At 44.1% G+C, this 20,773-nt stretch overlaps 1 protein-coding gene across 2 annotated transcripts in view; it reads left to right on the top strand.

The window, feature by feature from the left end:
* Positions 1-20,773, top strand: part of SLC12A1 (solute carrier family 12 member 1) — a 78,958-nt gene that overhangs the window by 23,951 nt on the left and 34,234 nt on the right. For both annotated transcript variants that reach the window (XM_083712539.1, XM_083712538.1), the window contains 8 exons: positions 882-1,021; positions 1,460-1,570; positions 3,958-4,069; positions 5,831-5,958; positions 10,354-10,438; positions 12,619-12,770; positions 16,024-16,131; positions 17,250-17,373. In XM_083712539.1, coding sequence (XP_083568665.1) covers positions 882-1,021; positions 1,460-1,570; positions 3,958-4,069; positions 5,831-5,958; positions 10,354-10,438; positions 12,619-12,770; positions 16,024-16,131; positions 17,250-17,373 — 960 coding nt within the window. The remainder of the gene's footprint in view (positions 1-881; positions 1,022-1,459; positions 1,571-3,957; positions 4,070-5,830; positions 5,959-10,353; positions 10,439-12,618; positions 12,771-16,023; positions 16,132-17,249; positions 17,374-20,773) is intronic.

The raw sequence follows: 20,773 nt of genomic DNA on the forward strand, positions 1-20,773 counted from the left end.
CAATACAATATTAAATATTTAAAACTCCCTAAACAGATGTCTTTTAAAAAGAAGATAGCTGCTTATTTCCTTCACATCTGAAGGGAGGGCATTCTACAGGGTTGGCGCCACTACCGAGAAGGCCCTCTGTCTGGTTCCCTGTAACCTTACTTCTCGCAATGAGGGAACCGCCAGAAGGCCCTCGTTGCTGGATCTCAGTGTCCGGGCTGAACGATGGGGGTGGAGACGCTCCTTCAGGTATACTGGACCGAGCCCGTTTAGGGCTTTAAAGGTCAGCACCAACACTTTGAATTGTGCTTGGAAATGTACTGAGAGCCAATGCAGATCTCTCAGGACTGGTGTTATGTGGTCCCGGCGGCCACTCCCAGTCACCAGTCTAGCTGCCACATTCTGGATTAATTGTAGTTTCTGGGTCACCTTCAAAGGTAGTCCCACATAGAGAGCATTGCAGTAGTCCAAGCGGGAGATAATCAGAGCATGCACCACTCTGGCAAGACCGTCCGCAGGCAGGTAGGGTCTCAGCCTGCGTAGCAGATGGAGCTGGTAGACAGCCGCCCTGGACACAGAATTAACCTGCGCCTCCATGGACAGCTGTGAGTCCAAAATGACTCCCAGGCTGTGCACCTGGTCCTTCAAGGGCACAGTTACCCCATTCAGGGCCAGGGAGTCTTCCATACGTTCCCGCTCCCTGTCCCCCCAAAACAGTACTTCTGTCTTGTCAGGATTCAACCTCAATCCGTTAGCCGCCATCCATCCTCCAACCGCCTCCAGGCACTCACACAGGACCTTCACCGCCTTCACTGGTTCTAATTTAAAAGAGAGGTAGATGTCTTGGGCAGCTCTGTTAATGTGCTCAAAGAAACTCTTTTCTGTGTTGACAGGTGGTGCTTACTACCTCATCTCCAGAAGTTTAGGACCTGAGTTTGGGGGCTCCATTGGTCTAATCTTTGCCTTTGCCAATGCCGTGGCAGTAGCCATGTACGTCGTTGGATTTGCAGAAACCGTCGTGGAGCTGCTCAAGGTACGTGCTCACAAGACTTTACATGCGGTTATGCAAGGGAACCTTGGCTAACAACTTTTTTTAAAAAAAAAATAACGATCATAGGTCTAATAAATGTGTTAAGCGGCAACCTTATTCATGAATTAGAACTCCCTAAATGTGTCATAAATTCTAATTTATAAGCTTTTCCTCCACTACTACCAGGTCAAAGAAATGGTTCTTACAGGGCTGTTAAGATTTCCGAAATTACTAAAGGGAATTAGGGTTCTAATTAGCAAGCCAATAACCTTGACGACAGAGGCTCAACCGTCATAAGAAATGTGAAACTCAGGGCTCATTACCCATGGAATGTACAGAATCCCTCTTTAGTCATTTCCTTCTGCTTTATGTTGCTGCCAGAAACTATCCTGCAGAAACTATATCCTTAATCATTTCTTTCTCACTCTTTCCTCCCCCCAGAACAGCAACGCAATCATGGTTGATGCAACCAACGACATCCGAATAATTGGTGCTATAACGGTAGTCATTCTTTTGGGCATTTCTGTGGCTGGTATGGAATGGGAAGCCAAGGTAAAACATTCTCAATATTAAAGCTGTTTAGAGAAGGCGAATGCTCAGATTTTATGGAAGCCAAGGTGGTTTTGCTGCAGAGTCTTGTGTCGACGGCCCATTTTTACTAAGGTATAGGTACAAAATGCACAATACCCCATCCAATATCAAAGATATGTGCACGCGCACACACACACATACATATGCGCACGCGCGCGCACACACACACACGAGTGGTACCTCGGTTCTTGAATGTAATCCGTTCTGGAAGACCATTTGACTTTTGAAACGTTCAGAAACCGAGGCGCAAAGGGCTCTCTGCAAATTCATTGAGAAAATTGAAAAACACGCTCAGTGGAAGATGTTTGACTTCCAAGGCTCACTCAAAAACAGAAACATTGACTTCTGGGTTTTCGGCATTCGGGTTCCGAAATGTTTGTCAACGGAGACGTTCAAGAACCGAAGTACCACTGTAGCGCATGCACACACGCGCACACACACAAACAAACCTCCACCCAATGAAAAGGAATGTGGTAGAAAAATGCACAAAGGGACAACAGGAAAGGTTGCAGCATTGGGACTTTTCAGTTTAGAGAAAAGGAGAGGAAGACGTAACATGATAAAATTTTATAGAGAAGGGGATAGGACAGGCATAGGCAAACTCCAGCCCTCCACATGTTTGGGACTACAACTCCCACCATCCCTGACCACTGGTCCTGTTAGCTAGGGATGATGGGAATTGTAGTCCCAAACACCTGGAGGGTTGGAGTTTGCCTATGCCTGGGATGTTTTCCTCCCTTTCTCATAATGCTAGAACTCCTGCCAATCCAATGAAGCCGAGCATCAAAAGATTCAGGATAGAGAAAAGAGAGCACTTCTCTGTCCAGTATGTAGTTAAACTGTGGAACTCGCTGCCACTGGAAGCAGTGATGGCAATCAACTTGAATGGCTTTAAAATTAGATTAGTGAAGGCTGTCAACAGCTATTTGCCGTGATGGCTATGTTCTAGATCCACTGCTTTGAATACCAGTTGCTATAAACAGCAATTTTAGTGCTGTTTGTTTTAATGCATTGAAACATCTAATTAGACTAGCTAGACCACATGGCAGGGATCTGTGGTTGGAGTTGTTTATTTGATTGGGATAAACTTAGGTGCTGTCCCTTTCCCATGATGGGGCAAGGAGTGGCTTTGAAGAGGGTGATTGGGGAAAGGCTCCAGGCTCCTCTCCCACACCACGGCCTCATTCCAGATCACAATCACACACCGCACAGCTGCCACTTGCTACAAGGAGTAGAGATGAGATATCAAATCCAGACCCTCCAATATTGTCAAGAATGTGGCCCCCCAGAGCACAGGGGGTGAGTTAGAGATGAACTAAGTGAACGAGGGACTGACTCTGCAGATGAGAACTGGCTGACAGAATCGAGAAAGGGCAGTTCGACCCCCCCTTTCCGGAGAAGGCTCTATTAGCTGTCAAGGAGAGGGAGAGTTAGAAGGCGGCCAGAGAGTTGCTAGGCAATCAGCAGATAAGCAGAGGTCTGAGTCTGTGTCAAGTGAAAGTGGGGAGGAAGGGGAGCCTTTCGGTCCCCATTCTAGGCATCTGGATAAAATCAGAAAGCAACTAAAGGGCAAGAAAGGAAAGGTGGGATGCTGGCATCCTTCCTTCTGTGGGAGGGGCGAAACTTCAGACTGACCAACAAATGTAAATGTGAACAGGCGAGAAGCCAGGCTCTGGATGTGTCTTTTTGTAAATAAACATACATAAAATTGCCAGAGCCATTACTTCTTATCAGGACTTGCTTTCCTGCCAGAGATCATTACACCTATTTTTCAGGGATGTCCCTCATTTAGAGAAGCCACCCTGGTTTCTGATTTGATCCCCAAATGTCCCACTTTTCCTTAGGATGTTCCTATTTTCACTGGAGAAATGTTGGAGGGTATGGAATTATTTGACTTCCAAGCCATCTGAGGGCAATCCTGTATAGGAAAGTTTTTTATAATGTTAAATTGTGTTTTTATATATGTTGGAAGCTGCCCAGAGTGACGGGGCAACCCAGCAAGATGTGTGGGGTATAAATAGTAAAATTATCATCATGGAATGGGACGTCCCTATTTTCATTGGAGAAATGTTGGAGGGTATGCAAATCACAGATTCCCACTTCCGATTACTTAGAGACTCTTTGTGCCACGCTGCTGAAAATATTCCTCATCCTTAGTACCTACTGAAATTAATGAGACTTTAAAAAATGTGACTAACTCTCTTTTTAGTGTTTCGGCTCCCAATTTTTTTAAGATGTACAAATATCATGCCACTTTGCAACTGAATCAAGTTCTGAAGTAGCTTATGAAAAGCAAATGTTGAAAGCAAGTCCTCTACCAAAAATAATCTCTTAACTTGGCTTTACAGGCCCAAGTTGTTCTTCTATTTATCCTTCTTGCTGCTATTGCAAATTTCTTCATTGGAACCGTCATTCCAAGCAACAATGAGAAGAAGGCTAGAGGTTTTTTCAATTATCAAGGCAAGTGTTTCTTTTTTTGCAGATAAGCAGAGCTCCTGTAGCAAACAGTACTGAGTACTAACATACAACTATGAGTGTCTATGTTAGCATCTTACATAAAGTAATTGATACCCAATTGAGTGAGGCGTATTCTGTATACTGGGTAAAGGTAAAGTCACCTTTGACTGGACTTAACCGTCCAGGGGGCTTTTACCTTTACCTATATACTGGGCATAAGCTTGCACCCAAGTAACTGACTTCAAAACCATAACCAGCTGTGCTTTTGCATCTTATTAACCTGTCTCTGTGTTCATCGATGACAACCTGGTGCCTACTGCATTGCATCTAGGCCTCTATATTGTTCAATGAACAAAGCCACCACCAGCGAATTTATCCATGTATTTTATTTCATAAAATATATACACCACTTGATTGTAAAAAAAATCTTCAGAGCAGTTTACAAAGAAAATAAAGCAATTACATTTTCCATGACAATAATAGCCTCGACGTAACACTTAGAAAAAGTCGTATTTTATAGATGCAGACTAAATGGGGGGTTTCTATTACATGATGACTGCACAGGAAGTTTTCAGACTCTTATCCAATCAGGAGGATCTATGTGACAGGCGGTCTTGGTCGTGTTCCTTGTGGACATATGCAGAATCATAGCTAGGTGACCTCCTAGCCATAGACAAATTAGATGCAGCTAGGCGATGCATAGGGACACAGGTGGTGCTGTGGGTTAAACCACAGAGCCTAGGACTTGCTGATCAGAAGGTCAGCGGTTCGAATCCCTGTGACGGGGTGAGCTCCCGTTGCTCGGTCCCTGCTCCTGCCCACCTAGCCGTTCGAAAGCACATCAAAGTGCAAGTAGATAAATAGGTACCGCTCCGGTGGGAAGGTAAACGGCGTTTCTGTGCGCTGCTCTGGTTCGCCAGAAGTGGCTTAGTCATGCTGGCCACATGACCCGGAAGCTGTACGCCGGCTCCCTCGGCCAATAAAGCAAGATGAGCGCTGCAACCCCAGAGTCGGTCATGACTGGACCTAATGGTCAGGGGTCTCTTTACCTAGGCGATGCATACCAAAACATGCTCAGCCACACAGAGTGAAGTCTGCTATTCCTCCCCCTATGCCACATACCACCACAATTCGTGGCTTCTCAATGAATCAGGGGAGCCTAGACTTCTTACACCACATGGGTGGGGAAACGTTGACCCCCCCCAAAATGTTACCAAACTACCATCAGCTCATTGTTTTAGTTCAGCAACATCTGAACTAAACATCTTAGGACCTGGCTTATATTTTAATTGCTATTTTGTTAATGCTTTTAATATTGTTTTATAGATTCTAAATGCTGCATCGATTTGTTAATCACATGACTTGCCATGATTGTGAGGTTTAGCTTATTTTTTAGTTGCTGTTTTGTTAAGTTTTTTTATAGATTGCAACTGTTTTATTGATAATTTGTTAATTATCAATTATGATGTATATGTATAATTTGTTAATTATCAATTATGATGTATATATAATTATGATGTATGCTGTATTTGCGATGTGCTATTATGTTTTATTATCTTATGGTTATTTATTGGTTGTAAGCCGCTTTGAGATTCATTTGAATGAAAAGCAGCATATAAATACAAGGAATAAATCAATCAGGAGGGCCAAAGGTCCCTCCTGCCCAATATACAAGATGGAGACCAAAAGGGGGTTCTGCAAGATAATATCAGTCAGTGACATGGCCTCAAAATTTCACAGTGATTTTTCTCTTTGCCTTTGCAGCCTCCATATTTGCAGAAAACTTCGGACCAGATTTCAGAGGCGATGAAGGGTTTTTCTCTGTGTTTGCCATTTTTTTCCCTGCAGCCACTGGAATTCTTGCTGGAGCCAATATCTCTGGAGACTTGGAGGTAGGCACAAGCCCATGTTCTGCAAGATGAGTTGCAACATCTAGAACGTCCAACATCTAGAACTTCTGCTTGCATGCTTCCTGGCAAAACGGGTACAACACCTTCAGAATTAGGGCTGTTTCCACACCACCGCTATTTTCAGGAGGGATACAATAATAATAACACTAATAATAATTTTATTATTTATACCCCGCCCATCTGGCTGGATTTCCCCAGCAGCTCTGGGTGGCTCCCAACAGAATATTAAAAATAAAATCAAACATTAAAAACTTCCCTAAACAGGGCTGTCTTCAGATGTCTTCTAAAAGTCAGATAGTTGTTTATTTCCTTGATATCTGATGGGAGGGTGTTCCACAGGGCAGGCGCCACTACTGAGAAAGGTCTCTGCCTGGTTCCTTGTAGCTTCACTTTTTGCAGTGAGGAAATCGCCAGAAGGCCCTTGGAGCTGAACCTCAGTGTCCGGGTAGAATGCTGGGGGGTGGAGATGTTCCTTCAGGTATACTGGGCCAAGGCCGTTTAGGGCTTTAAAGGTCAGCGCCAACACTTTGAATTGGAATCGGAAACATACTGGGAAGCAATGAACGTCTTTCAGGACCGGTGTTATATGGTCTCGGCAGCCACTCCCAGTCACCAGTCTAGCTGCCACATTCTGGATTAGTTGTAGTTTCCGGGTCACCTTCAAAGGTAACCCCACATAGAGCGCATTGCCATAACCCAAGCGGGAGATAACTAAAGCATGCAACACTCTGTTGAGACAGTCTGTGGGCAGGTTGGGTCTCAGCCTGTGTACCAGATGGAGCTGGTAGACAGCCGCCCTGGACACAGAATTGACCTGCGCCTCCATGGACAGCTGTGAGTCCAAAATGACTCCCAGGCTGTGCACCTGGTCCTTCAGGGGCACAGTTACCCCATTCAGGACCAGTGAGTCCCCCACACCTGCCCGCTCCCTGTCCCCCAAAACAGTACTTCTGTCTTGTCAGGATTCAACCTCAATCTGTTAGTCACCATCCATCCTCCAACTGCCTCCAGTCACACACTGGAAAATGCACAATTAGTGTTGATTTGGAGCTCATGTGCAACAAACCTGCTTCCCCCAATGACGAGACTTTTTGTGATAAGGAAAGTGATGGGGAAAAGCCACTGGGGAGTGTAGGATAACACTTCATTGACACAATGTCATCTGACCTCTCCACAAACAAACCAGAATGAACGTTCAATAAATAGCAAATGCTGTCTGGCTTTCCCACAAACAATTCAGGGCAGAGGTACAAAGCAGACAATTTCTGCACATATTTCTGGACCCTCTAAGCTAAGCACCCCACTTGTATTGTCTGAAGAAACAGCCAGCTACACAGATTTAACTACATTTGTCTTCCAGAAACGGACTATGAAATTTAAAAGGCCACTTCACTAACTCTAGAAGCAGAATATTAATGGACCCATTATCAGGGTACTGCACATCGAAATGAGCTATGTAATTCCTATTACCACAGCTTTGCTAATTCATAAAAACTCTACATGCGGCGGGCTTCAAATTTACAACTGGAGACCCTAGAGGGAAATGCAGTGTTCCTTTCTCCAGAGTGGCTTGGGTTAGGCTTAGCAAAAGGATCAGTCCTTTTATTTCAGGCTTGTCCATCACACAGCTATGTCTTACATTATTGCAAGGTGATTTGCACAAAGAGCTAACTTGCTAGCACTTGTCAAGTATCTTATACTGTGTAAGTTTTTTGGTGCAAGCACAGAAACATCTAAGATGCAAGCCATTTCGCCCCCCTTTTTTATTTTACTCCTATTTGATTATAAATACATTTTCCCACTCTTTGTGCTTCTGCGTTCTAAGCCTTTAGGGAATGGCATCTGGGCGCCTTTCTATTAAATGATGAAAGCGGTCGATTCTTACAGTCACATGTTGACTCCGGAAACTGCAGCCCACATTGACAAATACAGGACTTACAACCTTTCAAGTTAAGTCACGCGGGTAGCAACATGGGGAGCAAAAATGCGGGTGGAAATCTGAATGTCATTTCCGCACGTATCATTATGCCCTACCTTTTTTAGGCAGTGCCAGGTTTCCGTCAGTGTTTAGGTAATCTAAACATACAAAATATGTGGGCTTCCCTTTTTGACCTCCATTACCCCCAGCCCCAATTTCCATGAAATCCACTCAGTGCAGGGAACATAGGAAGAGCATAAGAAGTTGACTTTTTATGAGTCCATCTAGCTCAGTATTGTCTGCACTGACTGGCAGGCTTTCAGGTATGAAATTTCACTTGGGTTACCTAAAAAGGACTCCCAGTGTCATTGAGAGCCAGTGTGGTGTAGTGGTTAAGAGCGGTGGACTCGTAATCTGGTGAACTGGGTTCGCTTCCCCGCTCCTCCACATGCAGCTGCTGGGTGACCTTGGGCTAGTCACACTTCTCTGAAGTCTCTCAGCCCCACTCACCTCACAGAGTGTTTGTTGTGGGGGAGGAAGGGATAGGAGAATGTTAGCCACTTTGAGACTACTTTAGGTAGTGATACATCGGGATATCAAATCCAAACTCTTCTTCTTCTTCTTCTGGTTTGTAGTTTATACCAGAATCAAAAAGCTTGGAAGCTGAAACTGCCCAGTCCTAGTACCAGTGCTTTTTCCCTAGGGGTACACAGTGCTAGACATACCCCTAAACATTTTGTGAATCCTTGTACTTTTGTACATTTATTGCATTTATTTTCCCCAGTTTGAACTATAAAATGGTGATTTTCTTGAGTCAAAATGAGAGTACCCCTAAACATTTTTTTAGAAAAAAGCACTGCCTATTTATTACTTATTTATTTATTCAACTTATACACCACCCTATACCCGGTGGTCTCAGGGCAGTTCACAACAAGACCACAACATATAAAATCAAACCAAAGCAGAAACCCAGTAATGCCTAGTACCACCCAATCTGTCTCAATCGCACATCACTAGCATTGCTTAAAATTAGTAAAATAAAGCAGAGCATTGGGAAAGGGAGGAAAAGTTCTTTCCTTACAGCGTCTTCATATTTACGATGGCTTTGGAGTCTAAGCCTAGGTGATGGGGCTTCTTCTTGTTATTGTTGTTTGATTTTATATACCTCCCTATACCCAGGGGTCTCAGGGCAGTTCACAAAATAAAATCAAGATATAAAACCACAAAATACACAATAAAAATTAAAAAACACATTTTAAAAAGGCACGAGATGTAAATCGGATCAACCAAAGGCCTGGTTAAAAAGGAACATTTTTGCCTGGCACCAAAAGATGTATAATGAAGGCGCCAGGCAAACTTCCCTGGGGAGAGCATTTCACAGACTGGGAGCCACTGCAGAGAAGGCCCTGTTCTTGTGTTGCCACCTTCCAACCCTCTCGAGGAGGAGACACACGAAGAAATCTCTCAGAAGATGATCTCAGGGTCCTGGTAGGTTCATATGGAAAGAGGCAGTCCTTGAGGTATGGAGGTCCTGAGCCATTTCTCATGGCCCTCTCATGCAGGAGAGAGATAGATGATAGATAGATAGATGATAGATAGATAGATAGATGATAGATAGATAGATAGATAGATAGATAGATATAGATAGATGATAGATGATAGATAGATATAGATAGATGATGATAGATATAGATAGATAGATAGATAGATAGATAGATAGATAGATAGATAGATGGATGATAGGTAGAGAGAGAGAGAGAGAGAGAGAGAGAGAAGGGGGAAGCAGCAGAGCTACAGGGGTTTAGCAGCAAACCACAATGTATTTTCCCTTGGCAAGCTATTGGCCTCTACCCTGTCCTCTGCTGAATGGAGGTGTGCAATGTGTTTTATACCCAGCAGTCTCTACCAGCCCTATGTGGAGATGCCAGGGATCACACCTTTTCTTCCCCTGTCATAGAATCATAGAATTGTACGGCTGGAAAGGACCCTGAGGGTCATCTAGTCCAACCCCCTGCAATGCAGGAATTCTGCCCACAGCCGTCCCAGGGTAGGCTCGAACCACCAACCTTCTGGTTAACAGCCAGATGCACTGAACCATTACACCACTGGAAACCTGGGACCTTCTGCATGCAAAGCAGATGTTCTACAGCTGAGCTACTGCCCTTCCCCTAATTATGCCCAACTATGCCCATTAAACAGCACATTAACTATGTCCATATAAAACATCCCTGCACAAAATCTCCAAATTGCCTACACAATTTTAGACTTATTGTCACATTGTCCCAAGGACAAGTAACTATTTTTTTTAAAAAAAGTATTTAAATTCTGTAACAGAACTGTTTGTGAACGCAAACATGCAGAGGATATGCAACCGTGTGTGTGTGTGTGTGTGTGTGTGTGTGTGTGTGTGTGTGTCTTTAATGACTATTCATTGCAGTCTTTTTATTGTAATATTCTAGGATCCACAAGCTGCTATACCCAAAGGAACAATGCTGGCCATTCTGGTTACAACGATTGCTTATGTAGGTGTAGCAATCTGTGCAGGTAAATAAGAAGCATATGTTTGCATTCTAATCCAGAGTAATTAATATTCTTAGGTACGTTTAAAGTCTTGTGCTCAGATCATCACTTACCCTCATTAATTGTTTATCTTATGGATTTTCTATATAGTAAAACAGATGTCTATTAGTAAGTAAAAACACAAACTTGAAAACAACATTCTTCATTTCGCTGCATAGAATTGGATCAGCTGTGGATTGACAAATAGCTAAAGAGGCTACTTTTCTAGGAAAAGTTCAAGGAGTTGAACTATTCCACTGTGTTGAACTTGTGACTTATGGAGAGCTTCCAAAAGTGCTTGGCTTACGGAAAACTACAAGCGCCATCAGAACGAGTTAGGAAAAATACTGTCAAAGAACAGTTCTCCTTCATCTTGCCTCTTCCTGTTTGCATCACTGCCATTAGGGCAATCAGATGTGTTGATAAGACAAGAGAAACCGGTTCTGGTTTTCTCAAGGACTAGCTGATTGCCATCTTTGAAAGGAGGGAAGATAATTTTCCACAAGGCCGAATCAGCTGGCTACTTGCACGGCCAGGAGGAACTGAGAGCAGCTGTATTTGAATCCAGTCTTGGGATAAAAGTCTTCCAGCTTACAAGTCTTCGCTGTTAATGCTGGTGGTTTGAGCTGGAGCCTGTAGAGTAGCAAGCAGGAGTCCCTGCTCTGTTGACCAGATATAAGTAAGAAGAGCACCGCTGGATCTAATCCACTATCCTGTTCTCACAGTGTCCAGCCAGATGCCTGTGGGAAGCTCGCAAGCAGTTAACCTGAGTGCAATAGCGCTCTCCACCTTTCCCTGCAGTTTCCAGCAACTGGTATTCTGATGCAGACTGCCTCTGACAGTGGAACTTGAACATAGCAATCATGGTTAGCAGCCACTGATAGCCATCTCCTCCATGAATTTGCCTAATCCTCTTTTAAAGCCATCCAAGCAGGACATGAGCGGGACGTGGGTGGCGCGGTGGGTTAAACCACAGAGCCTAGGACTTGCTGATCAGAAGGTCGGCGGTTCGAATCCCCACGACAGGGTGAGCTCCCATTGCTCAGTCCCTGCTCCTGCCAACCTAGCAGTTCGAAAGCACTTCCAAGTGCAAGTAGATAAATAGGTACCACTCTGGCGGGAAGGTAAACAGTGTTTCTGTGCGCTGCTCTGGTTCGCCAAAAGCGGCTTAGTCATGCTGGCCACATGACCCAGAAGCTGTATTCTGGCTCCCTCGGGCAATAAAGCAAGATGAGCACCGCAACCCCAGAGTCGGTCACGACTGGACCTAATGGTTAGGGGTCCCTTTACCTCTACTAAGCAAGGTGTGAGGGTGACAGCCAAGGTCAGAAGGCCAGGCTCCTGGAATCTACCTGACCCAGCCAATCCAGAGTCTTTACCCTGCCTGCCAATTGGAAGGTGAGATGTTGTGCATTCCCATCTCCTTTCCATACCTGAAGAGGGCTCTGAGGACTGAGCTCACATTGGCTCCATGAGACATTCAGTGGCTGCTGACCACAATGACTATGCTCCACTGTTGGAGACAATCTTCTGAATACCAGTTGCTGGAAACCACAGGAGGGAAGAGTGCTCCTGCACCCAGATCCCACTTGCGGGCTTCCCATGGGCATTTCGTTGGCCACTGTGAGAACAGGATGCTGCCCTGGCCTGATCCAGCAGGGAACTTCTGATGCTGTTATGTTCTCATTAGATTGTGTCTCTGATACCTGAAGTCCATGATAGTTGCTTTGTGCGATTAGTGGCATGAGGGCAAGCTATCTGCACTATTTTTAAAATATAGCAGAACATGCTACATGATAGAACTTTCTATCATTCTCACAGTCTTCTGTTTCATAAGTTTACGATCCTCACTACCTTTCAGGTTCTGCAAATGCCACTTAAGGTTAAGCAAACCCGTGTGGGTCAGGCACTGGGCATTTCCAAATTTCAAACATGTCCTAGTTTGTTGAATGTACACTGGGCTTGAGCACAAAACGTAGAGCAGTAATAGCACCACTTTAATGAATAGTGGCATTATTCGCAGTGATCAGAAGGAAACAGCGCCCTACCGCCCCAAGGTGATAGAGGTGGAAAAGCATTAAGCAATTGAACATGTATGCGGCACGGTGAAAGTATTCTCCCCTGTCACAAGGAAGGGAAATAATAATATGCTGTTGTTTCCACAGCTGCTTGTGTCGTACGTGATGCTACGGGGAACGTCAATGATACAGTTGTATCCGGAATGAATTGCAATGAATCATCTGCTTGTGCCCTGGGCTATGATTTCTCCAGCTGTAAAACCCAGACATGTGATTATGGGCTGATGAATAATTTCCAGGTTCAAAAGAGCTCTAATTATGCAATTGGAATAATCATATGTGTGTTGTACAACCGAGAAAGCTGCATACTATATATATAATAACACAAATGAACACAAGCGTAACCACGCAGCAGAGTGTATTGTGTGGTTTTGCAATATCTCTGTTAACACCCCAGCTAAGATACATGACCTGAAATGGGAGCCAATCCATTCTGCTGTTGATGTGGCAATTAACATACCCAGACAGTGTTTTACATACCACCTTACCTAAAAGGTCAGGAAGCAGAACTGTAGCATATGAGAGCCAGGGTGGCAGAAATCCCCTCTTAGCCATGGAGCTCCCTGGGCCGCCTTGGGCCAGTCATTATCTCTTAGCGTAACCTACCTTGCAGGGTTGTTGGGAAAGTAAAATGGAGAGAGGACAGAACCACCTTGACCTCCTTGGAGCAAAGGTGGGATAGAAATGTACAGCTAGTAGTGGTATAAAATTATAAAGGTAAAGATAAAGGGACCCCTGACCATTTGGTCCAGTCGTGGCCGACTCAGGGGTTGCGGTGCTCATCTCACTTTATTGGCCGAGGGAGCCGGTGTACAGCTTCTGAGTCATGTCGCCAGCATGACTAAGCCTCTTCTGGCAAACCAGAGCAGCGCACGGAAACACCGTTTACCTTCCCACCAGAGTGGTACCTATTTATCTACTTGCACTTTGACGTGCTTTCGAACTGCTGGTTTGGCAGGAGCAGGGACCGAGCAATGGGAGCTCACCCCGTCGTGGGAATTCAAACCCCGACCTTCTGATTGTCAAGTCCTAGGCTCTATGGTTTAACCCACAGTGCCACCCACATCAGAATCATATAATTGCAGAGTTGATGATAACAGCAGAATAGATAATAAAAGCCTAGATTGACAGATAGTCTGACCTGGCCTAAGACAGCTGCCTAGATTCCTTAGCAACATTCAATATTGGATGGTTTGTAAAGGCTCTAATGATCATGGGCCAGGATGTTTCTAACTAGAACCAGAAAGGCTCGCCTTCTCTGAGGCCTGGATTATGCATGAACTAGCAGAATGTAGTGCAAAACCCAGACATGTGATTATGGGTTGATGAATAATTCCAAGGTTCAAAAGAGTTCCAATTAGGCACCACCTAGAAAGAGCTTCACAACACAGTATCATGCATCTGCACTAAGAAGTAAACCTCACTTTTTCCAAATGGGAATCAGTTGCTTATAAGTGTGTTCAGGATTGCAGACTTACTGCATGGCTTCAGAAGGTTGTTGTAACTATCAGTAGGAGATGGCAGGGTTGGCCAAAGGCACTTACCTGCCTTCCCAGCAGAGGAGTTACTATTCCTTGCTGGGAAGGGGAAGGGGAAGGGGAGGGTTGGGGAGGGGAGGGGAGGGCATTGTGGTGCAAATGCACAGGCAGAAGCACCAGATTGGCACCACTGGTGAGTTTGCACCACATCGTCCTCCTCGCTGCCTTGCCCCTCCAGGTAAGCAGCAGCAGCAAATCAGATGAGCACCTTTGAGAGCCAGTGTGGTGTAGTGGTTAAGAGCGGTAGTCTCGTAATCTGGGGAACCGGGTTCGCTTCCCCGCTCCTCCACATGCAGCTGCTGGGTGACCTTGGGCCAGTCACACTTATCTGAAGTCTCTCAGCCCCACTCACCCTACAGAGTGTTTGTTGTGGGGGAGGAAGGGAAAGGAGAATGTTAGCCGCTTTGAGACTCCTTAAAGGGAGTGAAAGGCGGGATATTAAATCCAAACTCTTCTTCTTCTCTTCTTTGTTCCACCACAGATTGTATTAGATATGCACCCAAAGGAGTTCCAATTTGCACACAGAATCTCACCACAGCTTCTCAACTCACTGCAATTGGGGGGGGGTGTAATTGTGCTTGTGTAATAGGATGCCTGGGTTGCCATACTTCAAAAAGTAACAGGACACCCCAAAGGTTGTTGAACTTTTTTTAGGAAGACCCCAAAATAGTTGCCATTTTTTTTTTTTGAAAATGCCATAAAAAGGCAATTTTTCAATTGACTTTCCTAAGACCCGCCACCTCACCTGAATTGAATGGGAAAAGGCAAGGCTCCTCACAAGTTCAGGTTCCGAATAGAAGCAAAGCAGAGCAATGGACCTACCTGTGTAAATTACATTCTAAATGATGCAGAACACAAAGACAAGCCACTCCATGAACAATGGTGTGAGCCTGGAAGCTCATTCTTTTAAACAATTTAAAATATATGTATTAGAAGCACACACGTAGTAATTCTTTACACCTCCATCAAATATTGGTCTAACCAAAGTTAAATTATCTATCTGCCATTTTGGTTCTCCAGTTAGTGGCAAAGACAACCTGAAGAGCTCTGCACCTTAAACAGGTACAAAGCTGCTTCTGAAAAGTTGCTGATAGAAACTGTCCATTAATCTATTGGCACATGCCATCTTTCAATATCTGAAGAATAAAGTCTGGGTTTGATATTACAGGAAGGCTTCTATCTAGAGGACATGGTGATCACTCACTCTTTAAAATGTAGCAGACTTGTTCCTTGGAACATCTCGTTCTTAATATGATGCTGTTTCTGAATGGCACCATTTGCAAAAGAGATAAAAATTCTGCCTTTGGCTTCAGTGAGAGCAGGGCAGGCCTGAATTACAGAACAGTCTTCTCCATTACCAGGAAAATGGTTTTCTTGACGACAACAGTTAGTTTGCTGTGCTGGGTACAGACTCATTGAGTTTTTAATGGGTGACTTAAAAGATAATAGAGAAGAGGTTGGAAATGGTAGTACTAACATATAGGGAGTGACGCAGGTGGCGCTGTGGGTTAAACCACAGAGCCTAGGACTTGCTGATCAGAAGGTCGGGGTTTGAATTCCCACGACGGGATGAGCTCCCGTTGCTCGGTCCCTGCTCCTGCCAACCTAGCAGTTCCAAAGCACGTCAAAGTGCAAGTAGATAAATAGGTACCACTCCAGCGGGAAGGTAAACGGCATTTCCGTGTGCTGCTCTGGTTCACCTGAAGCAGCTTAGTCATGCTGGCCACATGACCCGGAAGCTGTATGCCGGCTCCCTTGGCCAATAAAGCGAGATGAGTGCAGCAACCCCAGAGTCGGCCACGACTGGACCTAATGATCAGGGGTCCCTTTACCTTTTACCTTTAACATATATTACCATCAATGCGGCAACAGGAAACATTGAGATGTTGTGTTTGAACCCTTGCTTACATGAGCTTCACAGCTTTCATGTGTGTGTGTTTCCCCCCACAAAAAGGTCATGAGCATGGTTTCAGGTTTTGGTCCTTTAATCACTGCCGGAATATTTTCTGCAACCCTGTCATCAGCCCTCACTTCGCTTGTTAGTGCGCCCAAGGTTTTCCAGGTAAGGCCAAAAGCACAATCTCTCTTGTTCTTTGTTTTCGTGTAATCAGTTGGTCCACATGCATGAGAATGCCTTGCACAACTTTTTTTTTTTAAAGAAAAGCTTCCTCCCCATATCCTTGGCTGCCACAGCACTGAACCAGCTGGGTCTGATACACAGAGAGCAATGAATGGTTGCCACATGGCAGTTGTTGTGGGCTGAACAACTTGAACAGATGCTGTACCTATTCGATTGCCAGCCAAATCCAGGTTTACAATAAGGCACTCTTGGAAAAGATGTAGGCTTCCCAACCCACTGTGATGAAATTGAGGGCCAATTCTTACATTACCAGAACAGTATGCTTTTGCCATTTCTACATACCGTATTTTTCACTCCATAAGACGCACCTGACCATAAGGCATTTTTAGAGGAGGAAAACAAGAAAAAAATATTCTGAACGAAACAGTGGATGTATGATTTTTGTGGTTCGTACTGTGGCCACAGACATGATACGTGAGTTTGGGGATCAGCTGCTCAGCGGCTTTGTTTCAACACCCCCTTCCCTCTTGTTTGCCTTAGTGTCTTTTCCTTAGCTGGAGCAGTATTTTGCTCCTCCTCTTCTTCTAATTTCTCTCCTCATTGTTTAATGTTCCTGTCTCCTCTCCTTGCAAGTTCTCTGTCTTTACCTCCCCCCTCCCAGGCAGCCTCCTTTATCGCTAGAGACCCTTATCTCCCCTCCCGATCTCTTGCTGCTCAGCTGCTCAGCGGCTTTGTTTCAACACCCCCGCTTTCTAAAAAAAGAAAGAAAAAAGCACAATCTGCTTTTTGCCCCTGGGCAATTCGGCTCCAGGGACCACGCATTCGCTCCATAAGACGCACAGACATTTCCCCTTACTATTTAGGAGTAAAAAAGTGTGTCTTATGGAGCAAAAAATACTGTAGTTGCATCCCATACCATGGTAATTTCTGAAACCAATTATGCTGGCTCCCAGGAAAGGGCAGTGCTGGAGTTAATGTGTCATTTATCCCTTCAACCCATCCCTGTGTTTTACATTTCACATTTGAAGTAACTTTTCTGTTGCATTCAACACACCCACACACCCAACCCTACTTTTCTGAACTAAGTTCTCTTTTGACAGGCTCTCTGCAAGGATAACATCTACCGAGCACTCCATTTCTTTGCCAAAGGATATGGCAAAAACAACGAGCCAATTAGAGGATACGTTCTGACATTCATCATTGCCATGGCCTTTATTCTGATAGGTGCGTATATCACAAATAGCACTTTTTCACCAATAGCTCTCCCCCCCTTTTATCAACCCTAAACCTCCTTTGGAACCATTTCAGAAAATGTTATTTCATATATATTCTTTATTGAGTTTTACTTTAATTAATTGTACAGATATTCCATTCTTTCTTCGAGACAGATTAAATTACACACACAAATAACCAAAATAATTTGACATCTGATAATACTGTCACATTAATTCTTAAGTCTTAAAGTCTTAAATTCTTTGAATATGACTTCCCTCCACCTCATTGCAGCTCCTTACTTCTTCATTATCTTTATGACTATGTCCTTATTTTCCTTTAAATCACTTATCTTACATAGTATACATTATCTATCTGTGATCTTTACAGTGGTACCTCAGGTTACATACGCTTCAGGTTACATATGCTTTAGGTTACAGACTCTGCTAACCCAGAAATAGTACCTTGGGTTAAGTACTTTGCTTCAGGATGAGAACAGAAATCGTGCTCCGGCAGCACTGCAGCAGCAGGAGGCCCCATTAGCTAAAGTGGCGCTTCAGGTTAAGAACAGTTTCAGGTTAAGTACGGACCTCTGGAACGAATTAAGTACTTAACCTGAGGTATCACTTTATTTGCAAATTTTAATCGGAACACATTAAAGTTTTTGTTTAGGAACAATGTTTTTCCAAATACCTTCTGTAACAATCCCGCTCCTTTTAAAAAATTTTGTTTGATTGATTCCTGATTACCTCTGTCATTTTTGCTAGTTCCAAGTATTCGCTTAGTTTAATTTGCCATTCTTCCTTCGTATGGATTTTCTCCCCCTTCCAATTTTTAGCAATCAGCATTCTCGCTGCTGTTGCTGCATATGAGAAAACCCTCCTCTTATCATTTGGAATGTCAGTTGTCAAAATGCCTAGAAGAAAGGCTTCCATTCTTTTTCACAAATGTTGGTTTAAATATACCCCCCCCCCCAAAAAAAAAATAATTTGTTCACAACCCCACCACTAGAAAATGCTATTTCAACTGTTAGGCTAAACAAGCAAACAAACAGAATCACCACCTATTGCAAGGAAAGGTAAAGGTAAAGGGACCCCTGACCATTAGGTCCAGCCGTGGCCGACTGGGGTTGCAGCACTCATCTCACTTTATTGGCCGAGGGAGCCGGTGTACAGCTTCCGGGTCATGTGGCCAGCATGACTAAGCCGCTTCTGGCGAACCAGAGCAGCGCACAGAAACGCCATTTACCTTCCCACTGGAGCGGTACCTATTTATCTACTTGCACTTTGAGGCGCTTTCGAACTGCTAGGTTGGCAGGAGCAGGGGCCGAGCAACGGGAGCTCACCCCGTCACGGGGATTCGAACTGCCAACCTTCTGATCAGCAAGTCCTAGGCTCTGTGGTTTAATCCACAGCGCCACCCGCGTCCCTCCGTTGCAAGGAAAAGGCATATGTAAAAAAAAGGAAGGGCATACATTTTTCATTGACATTGATTGCTAGCGCATATTCTGCTCAGAGCTTTAATCAAAGTCAGGAGAGCTGCTAAAGTCCTCTCTTAAGCCACGTTCACAACATACATTTAATGCACGATACCACTTTGAACATCTTAACGCCACATGCGCCCACCTGACCACTTCAATCGGTGGAATTGTCGCTTCTACAGGTGCCACACCTGTTCCACACTTGTAAGAACTAGGTCATATCCTCCATCACCACTTTCTGACAAGCAACTCCAAGCGCATGTTCCACAGCTCTGTCCTTGGTTATCACCTACTGGTGATGTACCAGAGTTGCTTCAGACAGCACAAAATAATCTTCTGCTGGTTTGTGAGCAGATACATCCAGTGCTTTTTTTCTGGGGGACACACAAGGGGACGCATACCCCTAAACATTTTGTGAATCTTTGTACTTTTGTCCATTTACTGTATTTATTTTCCCCGATTTGAACTATAAAATGGTGATTTTCTTGAGACAAAATGAGAGTATCCCTAAACATTTTTTGAGGGGAAAAGCATTGGATATATCCTAATGTAAGGACCAGTAAACATAATTGGGTTAGGGAAATGAGGACACAAAGACTCCATTGGAAATATACTGAAAAGTCGCAGATCCATTTCATTTTAGATAAATATGGCTTGCATAATAGAGCTTTAAAGGCCTAGGGTGCCTAAGACAAGTAGGAATTCAGACAGCGGCAAAATCCCCATTATCCAACAGGAATAGCAGGCAGCTGAATAGAGTGAAACAAGTGAACCCAAGGAAGTTTTTTGTTCTCGTAAAGGTTTTGTTTGATGTCAAAGTCGCTCAGTATCTGCAGTTTCCTCAAGGAGCTCAATACCTTAAGAAATCAAGCGATTGCCCTTCAAGGCACTTTCCCCAATGTAGCATAAGTCTCGTTTTTGAAAAACCTGTCTACACAAATCAAAGGCCTACTGTTCCAAACCATTAGCACAGCAAATTCAACTTGCCTTCATATCAGGTTCACAGTACTGATTCCTGGGAGATTTCAGCTGCAATCCTTCTCATTTGATCATAACCGATCCCAGCTTGTAATGTTTCATTTTGTACCTGGCTTCCTATTTTGAATACATGACGCTTTGTCACTGCACAAAAGAGGCTTTTTGATCTAGGTGCACACCATGTCGACTCTCTTCTAAGGAGAATGCTAACAAAACAAAAAAAGGCCTTGACAATCCTTATGTATTTAAGAACGGCATTGTCATACCCTCCAACATTTCTCCGATGAAAATAGGGACGTCCCATTCCATAATAATGATTTTACTATTTATACCCCACACATCTTACTGGGTTATCCCCGCCACTCTGGGCAGCCTCCAACTTACATAAAAACGTAATAAAACATTAAACATTTTTTTAAAAAACTTCCCTATACAGTTGTACCTTGGTTCTTGAATGGAATCCATTCCAGAAATCCGTGCAACTTCCGAAAACGTTAAAAAACCAAGGCATGGCTTCTGATTGGCTGCAAGAGCTTCCTGCACTCAATCGGAAGCCGCAGTAGCTGCGTCGGACATTTGGCTTCCAGAAAATGTTCGCAAACTGGAACACTCACTTCCGGGTTTGCAGCGTTCGGGAGCCAAAACGTTAGACTCGTAAGGCGTTCGAGAACCAAGGTATGACTGTATAGGATTGCCTTCAGACGGCTCGGGAGTCATCTGACTCCATACCCTCCAACATTTATCCAATGAAAATAGGGACATCCTAAGGAAAAGTGGGACATTCAGGGATCAAATCACAAACCGGAATCAGGGACGTCCCTGGAAAATAGGGGCATTTGGAGGGACTGCATTGGATGTAAAACTAACTCTGGTACGAAATACTTCTGCCCCAGATTCAGAGTTTAATCATGATTTATTCATGTTCCACCTTTTTTAAAAAAATTCCCCGAAATA

Source organism: Podarcis gaigeae (assembly GCF_964106915.1).
Source record: "Podarcis gaigeae genome assembly, chromosome: 14".
In the NCBI taxonomy this organism is placed as follows: Eukaryota; Metazoa; Chordata; class Lepidosauria; order Squamata; family Lacertidae; genus Podarcis; species Podarcis gaigeae.